The 11,345-nt window shown below is 37.5% G+C and overlaps 1 protein-coding gene across 3 annotated transcripts in view; it reads right to left on the minus strand.

Annotated features, from left to right (window-relative positions):
* The window catches only part of LOC134751198 (kielin/chordin-like protein), a 45,359-nt gene extending 34,429 nt beyond the window's left edge, over positions 1 to 10,930 (minus strand). For 2 of the 3 annotated variants that reach the window (XM_063686579.1, XM_063686578.1), the window contains exon 1: positions 10,787 to 10,930. In XM_063686579.1, the coding sequence (XP_063542649.1) occupies positions 10,787 to 10,844 (58 nt within the window). In that variant the 5' untranslated portion in view covers positions 10,845 to 10,930. The remainder of the gene's footprint in view (positions 1 to 10,786) is intronic. The other variant, XM_063686576.1, reaches the window with a different exon arrangement.
* Between the last annotated feature and the right edge of the window lie 415 nt (positions 10,931 to 11,345).

Here is an 11,345-nt window from a genome sequence, read left to right on the forward strand (position 1 = left end):
AATTTGTTTTACTTTATTAGGCTGTGCGATGTCAGTTGCTGGTGTTAAATACAACACGACTGTGTTTTGATATATTTCGGTTTTCAAAGAGCTATCGACATGTTCATATTTATGTACTATGTTCATTTTGCTTAAAAAGATTTAATAGTTCATCAAAACTAGCTCCCTCTTGAGAGCATTTGGGTAAAACTTAGTGCAGTGGCAAACACCAAGCATTAATAGTTATTTGTTATACAAGGGTGCAAAGTTGTATTTTACCCGCGAGTGTAGAATTGAAACACGAGCAAGCGAAAGGAATCTATAGGTGAACCACGAGCGAAGCGAGTGGTTCTAAAATAGAATCCTGAGCGTAGCGAGTGTTTCAACACACGAGAAGTAAAATACATTTGCGCCCGTGTGTAACACAAAACTTTTCACCTCACTATAGCGAGGAAAGTGCAACATCCACAGGCGTTAGATCATCTTCATCACTGGAATTACTCATTTCTTTACGATATTATAACAGAAAACTCTGGAAGTTGTGTATTTTTACGCGAGTCGATGAGAAAAGGCTTTAAGTAAAAAAATTGTTGACATTTCTGATGTATGAAATGTCAACGATGCGTTTTGAAATTGCATCGACAACTTGTGCGTTCAGAATTATATTTAACATCATTATAAAAAAACAAACGTTTCTTATGGAATTTTAAGGTTTATGACTTAAAATCATTAAATAAAGCTAAATTTGGTATTTTTTATTAGATTCTCAAACCATTTATTTAATGATAATTAATATCGAACGAACCATTATCATGAGCGTTATACGTTTTGTTATCTGTCAAGCTACTTAAACACGCTCCATCCAAGGTCAAATTACTTTCCCCACTAGTGGATAAAACGCGTTTTTCCCCGCTTGTATTGAAGGATAAACGACAACTTTCCGAGCTAGTGAGGGGAAATAGTTATTTGTTACACAAGGGTGCAAAGTTGTATTTTACCCGCGAGTGTAGAATTGAAACACGAGCAAGCGAAAGGATTCTATAGGTGAACCACGAGCGAAGCGAGTGGTTCTAAACTAGAATCCTGAGCGTAACGAGTGTTTCAACACACGAGAAGTAAAATACATTTGCGCCCGTGTATAACACAAAACTTTTCACCTCACTATAGCGAGGAAAATGCAACATCCACAGGCGTTAGATCATCTTCATCACTGGAATCACTCATTTCTTTACGATATTATAACAGAAAACTCTGGAAGTTGTGTATTTTTACGCGAGTCGGTGAGAAAAGTTTTTTAGTAAAAAATTTGTTGACAATGTTGACATTTCTGACGTATGAAAAATTATATTTAACATCATTATAAAAAAACAAACGTTTCTTATGGAATTTTAAGGTTTATGACTTAAAATCATTAAATAGCGTTTAACGTTTTGTTATCTGTCAAAAGCTACTTAAACACGCTCCATCCAAGGTCAAATTACTTTCCCCGCGTTTTTCCCCGCTTGTGAGAGGAAAACGATATATTTGCAGTAGAAAGTGTGTTTTAAAGTTGCAAGGAATAGAAAACAGCTTTCTAAGACGGGTTGTGGCGTCAAAACAAAGACATTAGGAGTGCGGTTCCGTTACTGTGCTTGGCAACAGAAACAGTTTGCATGTGAAAGGGCTAGTACACTGCCGGACATGGAAACGGGTCAACAAAATAGCACACTGATTTTATTGCTTATCTAGTTCATCTGGTAGTTCGCCCTGAGCTCGCGACACATACATACATTTTAGCGGACTTCAAAAAAGGAGGTTATCAATTCGATCGTATTATTTTGTTATATATGTAGGTATCTTCAGAACTAATTCATCATTCGATCGTATCATTTGTGAGCCGATTTAGAACATTATCTTTTGCTTTACAAGTATGTAGTTTCAGATTTTGTCGGAATTTTGGCAAAATTCAGTTTTGATGATGGGGTTTATGAGGGGTTGAGGGAACTCCTTAAGTATCATGCATACATATATTTCAATTTTTGTATTTTCGTAAACAAAATCATTCAATACGTTGTCATTTGATATAATGGTACAGCTGATAAAACCCAGATCGGAACTCCTGCATGATACGTATTTCACGTTTGGCGATTTGTCGTCTTCGTTAAGTGTGCACTAGCGACTGATATGTTTGAAGTCGATGCCAAGTCAAATGGTGACAATACGGGTCAACTAAGAAATTGTGTTTTAAATTAAGAATGTTATACGACATATGTTCTAATCAATTATGCGACGTCTTGGCTTGGTATTGTATTATTGCTTTTGATGTATACATTATACAAGGTGTAACAAAAATAGTGGGGATCTGGGGATCCGTTTAGTTGGAATCATAGAGTAACTTATACTAGAGCGGTACTGTCATAGTAAATTTTGTAACCCCAGTAAATTCACTGCCATCTGTCGACACACTTTAAAACTAAAAATGAAGATTTATAAAAATACGATAGAATGTATTTAAATATAGATAAATGATTTTTTTTATTTGCATTAATATTTTTTTTGATTTTGACCCATGTTCTTTCACTGATATGCGTTAAAATTGTTAAATAACAAACGAAACCGTCAACGCCATCTATACGACTGTAGGCCAAAACTAGTAGCGCCCTCTGAACGAGAATCAAATTTTCTTGATTTTCGAGGCACGTTTTTTCCTTAGACTGTATCTATTTATTACGGAGTTATATCTATCTTTGGTTGGAATAAAACATTACAAGAGGGTTTAACAATAATGTGGTTGTATAAAACTGACTATAATATAGTCTGGCTTCGTTGCTCTCATTGTATTTTCTATATCCGGAGCTAGCTCTTAAACCTGACATAGATAATCTAGTCATAGGTACATCCCCAAATATAAGATAGTTTAGGATCGACGTTTGAATGTCCGCCAGTGTAGTGGATACTGGCCGGACAGGTCGAGGGCAATACCCGCGCGTGTCCTTAGCCGTCATCTATGGCACCATTGGCACCACACTGTCGTAAGTGTGATATTACACTGTTTGACGTAACAGGGGCGGAATTCTGTACTTTTTTAACGCTCGTCAATTCGTAACATCATTAAAAGGGATGTTCGCCTTTGCACAACTTAACTGTTCCTAAATTGTAAGATACTTTCATTATGTGTTTTTTTTTGTACAATAAAGAGTTTACTAGGTACTGCTACTTTTTTAAAGAATAATGGATGATTTGTTTTTCTTTTATTTTAATTAAAAGTATACTTCTCATTACGATTAGAATTAAGCCGACATTTTCTAATCTAGTTTAATCATATGTTATTAAACAGGCCCAATATTTTCCACGCGACATTGACCCAGTGTAGTAATCACGATTATGATTACATACAATGATCTCACTACCGTAATCAGGGGTCCGTCTTGTTTACTATTTAGGTACGCGGTCAAACTTGAGTATATGACGTTTTAGGACCTTGTCATAGGCCGACAAAGATACCGTCCTAATCTGAGGGCCTACAGCGAACACCGAAGTTCGCAAATTGCGGTCATCTTTCTCTTTTACACCAATTAAGGCGTAATTAGAGTAACAAAGTCAAAGTCAAAGTTAATGATTTGTTTGTAAACACGGGTAACAGTGTTGGTACAAAAAGTATGTGAGAACGCTATGTTTCGCCGACAGGCATATATGAAATTAGGTTTACATATACCAATTAAAATACATTGTTGCATCAGTTGCATGCAAATATACTTAACAAAAGAAAAAAATACATAATTATACAGTAAATTTAATTGTCCAATACAGTTAAAATCATATCAAGAACATAATTGACCGTATTACAAATTCATAATTATTTATTAAAATCTATTCACATTTTTATGTCAATAAGTCATGCATATACACGGTGGCGCTAAATATTTTGAATGTCCTGTGTGATAAAATCAATACTTATTTATATGAATTATATGCACACAAGCCGTTAACTATTGTCCACAGGTGTGACAAATTTAGTTTTAAAATCTGTAGGATCCAATTATTACCAGATCGAATCAGATTGAATCGATGGCAGTCGGTTGCCAAATATGTATAATAGTGATCAATCGAATCACTCAAGCATCTTCCCTTCCCTAAATATCATCAATACATCCAATATCACTCAATTGGTTTCAATTTGGCCATTTTGACGCCAATGAGGGGTGTTATATGTTTGACGCCAATGTCTGTCTGTGTGGATGTCTGTGGCGTAGCTCTCAAACGGATGGACCGGTTTCGATGCGGTTTTTTACGCGAAAGCGAGTTTCCTTGCGGCAGTTCTTAGCTATGATTGATAAAAATTGATCCAGCAGTTTGAAGATTATCAGCTCTTCCAAAATGATGTAAGGCATTTTTTGGCATAATTGCGTAGGGGGGGGGGGGGGGGTTGATTTATTTAATTTCATAGTTATTCTGCCAATGTCAAAATATATACATATTTTTATAGATTTACCTACTTAAGAACATAAATACTAATACTTTTTAGGCGATTAATGTCTTCGGTTACCTACTCAAATCAAAATAGTCCGAGATACGGCTGAAAAATGTATATACCTATCCCTACTTTCATTACCCCTATTTTCATTGGTTTTTTGTTCGAAATAAATTATTATTGATTGATTGTATCTTTACCATCAGCTACGAGTAGATTATCAATTTGAACAACTAGAAAAACAAGAGTTGCCATGGCGTTTGCCTTTATACAAGCAAAAATCTTTGTAACAAATTACCCTCCGCCTGCTGGAATGCAGCGGAGTGGCCCCATACAGGGCAAAACATCTCGGATCCCCGAGGTCCTACTCAACATCAAAGGTCTGATAGGGTTCCTCGAGGAGCTGGGCTGGCAGGACTAGCCCACCCCCTGTCACGTAAAATAGGCGCCAGACGTCGAGTTGCAGAAAATCGCCCGAACTACAATACAATACAAGACCCATACCACCGCCTGCGTCGTCCGCGTACATATCGTTAACAACTTTGGAATCTATTTTTAGCCCTCTAGGAGTAGTGTCCATAAATACGTTTTTATGGGGCTCTACAACATTAAAAAATATATACTTACCTATTTAAACATTTCAAGGTTTTACCTTTAATCGGTTGTCCTGTGCGTTGTCTGCCAGTATCTAACGCGAATGATTATACATTTTTTGACGAAGTTAGTTACCCTGCCTCCGAAACAGGTGATCCCGGATTCAAATCCTGGCGAGGACATTTATTTGTGTTGTCATCACACACATTGTGTTCCCGAGTTATGGTTATTTTCTATGTATTTAAGTATTTATCTATATATCTATTATATATATCGTCGTCTAGTACCCACAACATAATACAAGCTTTATTGAGCTTACTGTGCCCTGTGGGGTCTGTGGGGCTAGGATGATTTGTGTAAGATTGTCCCATAACATATTTCTTTATCTCTACAATTCGAGACTGTAAAGTGTCTCTTTCTGTAAAGCTATTAGAGACTGTTTCATTACTTTCATTCTTTTTTTAACGCTTAGTCTTATGAGCTATTTGCTTTTATTTAAAGCTTGTGGATATGGAGGTACCTCCGGAGCTTATATCCATTTTCAAATTTTGGTACACAAGACAGGTCAATAGCGTTCGATGGGCAGGAGCGTTGTCGGAACCGTATAGTTTGGAGTGCGGGGTTAGGCAGGGAGGGCTAACCTCCCCGAAGCTCTTCAATCTATACGTAAATGGACTTATTGCCGAGCTCAGCAGCACACATGTCGGTTGCCACGTGCAGGGCGTTTGCATTAACAATATTAGCTACGCGGACGACATGGTGCTGTTGAGCGCGTCACCCTGTGGTCTCGCGAAGCTTATAACGGTCTGCGAGCGATACGCTGCAGCACACGGGCTTAAATACAACGCTGTTAAGAGCGAACTGATGGTGTTTGGAGTCAGAGGTAAATGTCCATCAACAGTCCCATTATTGAAACTAAACAACAACCCGCTTAAGTTGGTAAGCAGTTTTAAATACCTGGGACATATGATTACCTCTGACCTCAAGGACGGTGCTGACGTCGAGAGGGAGCGCAGGGCGCTGGCTGTTAGAGCGAACATGATTGCCCGCAGGTTCGCTTGTAGCTCACCGACAGTGAAGGTAACATTATTCCGAGCCTTTTGTACATCTTTTTACACCAGCAGCCTGTGGGTGAACTACACGCAAAGACAGTACAGCGCCCTGCGAGTACAGTATAATAATGCGTTTCGGGTGCTGATGGGGCTCCCTCGCTACTGCAGCGCATCAACAATGTTTGCAGAGGCGCGCGTGGATAGTTTTGCTGCCATCATGCGCAAAAGAGCCGCTTCATTGTTATGCAGGGTGAGGGACAGCACCAACAGCATCCTGGCCATGTATGCTGACAGGTTAGATGGGGCATACCTGAACCACTGTAGTGCACTCCACATGTGCTTTAAGTGAATAGATGTATAAAATATTACTGATCTCTGTTCTGTTTTTAATTAATTTAATTTATTTAATTGTAATTATGCTTTGTATGTAATGTGTGGACCTATGTTGTCTTTTAATAAACTGATTTATTATTATTATTATTATTATTTACTATTCAGGCTGACTGTACTACTGTTCGATGCCTACGCCATGGTTTCAGACGGCGCCCGGGTATTTATCAGCCAGCGACAACCAATTGCTTTTAATTATTTGGTGTCTCCACAAGCTAAATATAGGCTGAAATTGTTGTCAAGGTCGGCTGGCTAAATCTTGGGTGATTGTGGTTGTGCAATAAGTTGATCAGTATAGGCTATTTTACTCATGAGTCAATTAGAAATAGTTAGAATTTTAAGTTATTAATAACTAATAATAATTAAAAATTCGAAAATAATCAAACGTAGGGGCATAGCTGTGGGGCAAATTGAATCTAAATATTTTCAATAATTAACATTATTATCTAGACAGGAAAATGAGGACTACGTTTGTATGAAAAAGCGATTTCGCGGGAGTCCTCCACTTTCGTCTTAATATGAATCAAAACAAATTAAACTCGATCATATCCGATTCGATTCGAATTCCAAAATAATTATTGTTTACTAGACTTATATTGACCGGGATATAGACCGTGATTACCTTTTGTATTGTTTTTGGGCTCCCTATATTTTTACGCAAAACACAAACAAACTAGTGAAACTAACCGTGAATTATTCAAAACTGTTAATTATTGTTTAGTCAACCAACGTCAACTGACTTCCAATAATTTTATCAGGCCCAAAGCGAATGTCCCGTCCGAGAGCAAATGCTTTCAGTCAGTTTAGAAAAAAACCCATACGATCGTTATAGGTATGTCGAATACTAATGAATCTACTTTATTACTTATGTTTGAGCTTTTAAATAAAAGAAAACCAAATCATCTGAATAAAATAAATAATATTACATGAAAATTTTAAACAGATCGACCTAGTCCCACAGTGTCAATAAGGCTAGTGTTGTGGGTGCTATTAGATTAGACGATGCGAATTAACAACATAAAAAAAATCTAGATAAACATTCTATCCATTTTTTTTGAGAAATTACACATCAATACACATCAATAGACCTCTTTTAGGTAAGCATGATCCAACCTAGACTGCATCGGCACTTACTATCAGGTGAAATTGCGGTCAAGTGCTTGCCTTTTCGTAATAAAAAAAAATATGGTGTTCTTAAAACGAAGTAGTTAGAATAGTTTCAGATTCTTAAATCTGAAACTATTTTTTTACAAGTAATCGAATATTTTCATGATTAATCGCCCTGAAAAATATTGTCTCTCTTGAAAAATATAAGATTTACTGTGAATAATGAGTAATGACTTTCAAGGAAAACTATTTTGAAAATGATCGTCATCATGATCATGATGAGCCCTTTTTAAGGTATCACAAAAAGTTGTCCCTTCGTAGTAATAGGACGTAAATGCCACAATAATACTTTCTTTTGTTTTTAAGCTTTTTACTACGAAGGGACACCTTTTTGCGCCGTATCGTATCGTATAAGTCGCCATTTGAGTCCACCTGTTGTGAAACGGGCAACTAAGGAACCCTACATCGATAAAGTGAAGACAGACAATGCTACGACACGCTTGATAGCGAGCGGTTACCGCTGCTTATGGACTTAAGAGGTGTCACATGCATGTTACAATATTTTGAGAAAACCTCAGAAGAGAGATTATCAGTTGGAGCATTCGCGGAAACATATAATAGACCGCGAGCCAGGCGCAAATTTCGTCAGTCATCGCCTCCCGGGCGAAAACTCGTATAGCGGTTAACGGCTATGTATGATAAACCCTCGTGAACGTCAGCTGCCGCTCCGTTGGTGGGTTGCGGAATGACAGCCACCGAAACGCGTAACACGGTCTTTCCATGCACCGCGATACAACTGGCTGACGATTTGTTTTATTAACAATAGCATCTAAACTATCATCTGACAAAGTATCCAACGGGAGGCGATGACGCCGATGACATGTTCATGTGACCAGCTGACGGTCTTTCCACAGCGATACAATCGGCTGACGATTTTGTTTATTCACAATAGCATCTAAACTATCACCTGACAAAATATCAAGCGGGAGGCGATGACAAAAAAAAATATAGTCTTTATTTGCTGCCATTCCTCAACCCACCAACGGAGCGGCAGCTGACGTTGACGAGGGTTCATCATACATAGCCGTTAACCACTATATGAGTTTTCGCCCGGGAGGCGATTGGTCATGGAAATCTTTTCCTGGCCCGCGGTCTATAAATATTCATATAAACGTCTGGGAATCACCTGGTACTGCGTTCAACAGGATGTATTTGATGCTCCTTAATCGTGAGTAAATAAATGTAGGTGGTTTTATTGTAAAGGTGGATTTCCAATTACTCATTTAATATATAAATAAATATTATAGGACATTCTTACACAGATTGACTTTGAAGTCCCACGCTAAGCCCAAGGAGGCTTGTATTATGGGTACTCAGACAACGATATATATAATATTTAAATACTTAAATACATAGAAAACACCCATGACACAGCAGGAACAAAAATCTGTGCACATCACACAAATAAATGTCCTTACCGGGATTCGAACGCAGGACCATCGGCTTCACAGGCAGGGTCACTACCCACTAGGCCAGACCGGTCGTCTAAATATATCGTATCGAGATCTAATTTTTGACTAGGTATGATCGTCATTTTTTATGTACAAATCAGAGGCTAGTAAATAAAAATACCGATCAGCTTCATACATCGGAATTATCCGCGTGCCTCGCCATTTTTGTAGATGGCTTTATTTACTATTTTTATATTTTAGCTTCGGTTAAAAATTGTCACTACTTCAAATGTACTTTTCTGTGAACGAATTTGATTAAAAAAATCATGGCGTATGATGTACGAATAGGTACCTTGTGGTCTCCGTTCTAGCTCTGTACGTACCTATTCGTTTAATTTAGAACGTGACTAGAATATAACGAACATACTTGCGACAATTTTGAGAACTTTATTGCAATGTTATATCTTCTAGGTACCTATGAGGAAAACTAAAAACTATTATTTAATCATTTGGATATTGGATAGTATAATGGATAATACAAATAGACAAATAAAAAACTAATTTGTCTAAAACTAATTTAATCCTTAATTTGCTGGTACATTTATTTAGATTATTAACTTTAACTTCAATGTTAAATGCACGTTACCCACCATTCTAAGTCCCACAGACGCAATATCTCAAAAGCGATTTCGTACAAAATACGCGAAAAGCCAAGAACCCCTGTCGTGCTAGCACGACTAGCACGCGGCATTTTTCTAACTGTGTTAATTAAAGAGGGACGGGTAGTCTATGTCGCGGGCGAGATACTGTCGCGCCCGATGACGTAGATGGATGTATTTGACGTTGTCTATGGCTGAGCTCGAGGGGTTTTTTAATGGGTGGCAAACGAGCAGACGAATCGCCTGATGGCAAGCATGATGGCAACCGTCGCCCATGGACACCTGCAACACCGGAGGGGTTGCAAGTGCGCTGATGGCCTTTATAATTATGAATACGAAAGACGAAAGTAACCTTTTCACAGACACATACTAACTTAACCGATTTTAATCAAATTTTTATGTAGACCTAGGTACCAACATATATAAGTCTAGCCCTTATGAGAAAAGGCAACGGAAATGGAAAATAACTAATCCCGGTATAGCTGTACCGGGATTAGTTCTTTTCCATTTCCATTACCTTTCTACATTATATGTCACATGTGTGTACACTATGTCACTCATAGGTTATAGTCACACATACTGAGGATCCTTTATTAATCGATTGACCTGATTATCTTCCACTTGATTTAAATTGGCTCCCAGTAACGGTTTCTTAAACTTTTCATTATAAAATCATACTAATAATTGTGAGGAATGTGGGTTTAAATTCAACTTATGACTGGCAATTTTTTTTGCAATACCTAAGTGGGTAGGTAGCAAGTTTAATTTTTGATGAAAACCAAAAGAAGAAAAAGAAGATAAAATGGTAAAAAAGTTCATAATGACTACCGCCCAAATAGAACCCCTAATTTGTAATCGAAATTGTTTGAAAATCATATAAATACGTTATGTTACTTATTTAAAAAAAGCTTATAGGAATGAAAGTAGTATTCACATCGCATCGCATCGCAACTCATCTCAAAGCATCGAAGAAAAATAGGTTACATTCGTTATAATTTAAATATATAGTTTGCAAATTAAAGATAATTAAGTGATTTAATTAATTTATTTATATTAGATGAAGCGTAAAACTACAACTCAATACTGTTAAAAAAAAATACTCACCACCCCCTTCCCCATGCCTCGCCCACAGTAGAAAACACGACAGAACCAACCACTTCATCACTGTATCCTGTACTATACACCCGCGACCGACCGTGCGCGCCAGCCACAAACAACTGCCGATCTCGCCGCGACGCGTCTCATATATTCGCGCAAACCTAACAGTATACTCAAAAAACAACATTTATTAAACAATTAACTGGCAATTTAATACCAGCGGCCGCAAAATTAACTTTGCGCGAGCTTGCTAATTTGAAATGCAGTTTTGTAATAAGATTCTCTTGGCGCTTAAGCTCTTTTAGTTGTTACGTTTTCAAATAGTCGGAAATGAATAAAATTTAGTCGGACGTCGGGAGGCGCTAAAATGATAAGAGATAAGGGTTTTTGACCAGTACGTAAGTTGACCTTATCAGTGGTAGTGACACTAGTGACGAAATAAATATCTGGGGGTCAATTCTCGCATGGCTTTTTGATTGGAGATGCCCCAAATAATGGTTTTGGCCGAATACCGAATAAGCCAATTTGTATGGGAACTTTAACATTTTTTTTCTCGAAAACTATG

Source organism: Cydia strobilella, chromosome 21 (assembly GCF_947568885.1).
Source record: "Cydia strobilella chromosome 21, ilCydStro3.1, whole genome shotgun sequence".
NCBI classification, from domain to species: domain Eukaryota; kingdom Metazoa; phylum Arthropoda; class Insecta; order Lepidoptera; family Tortricidae; genus Cydia; species Cydia strobilella.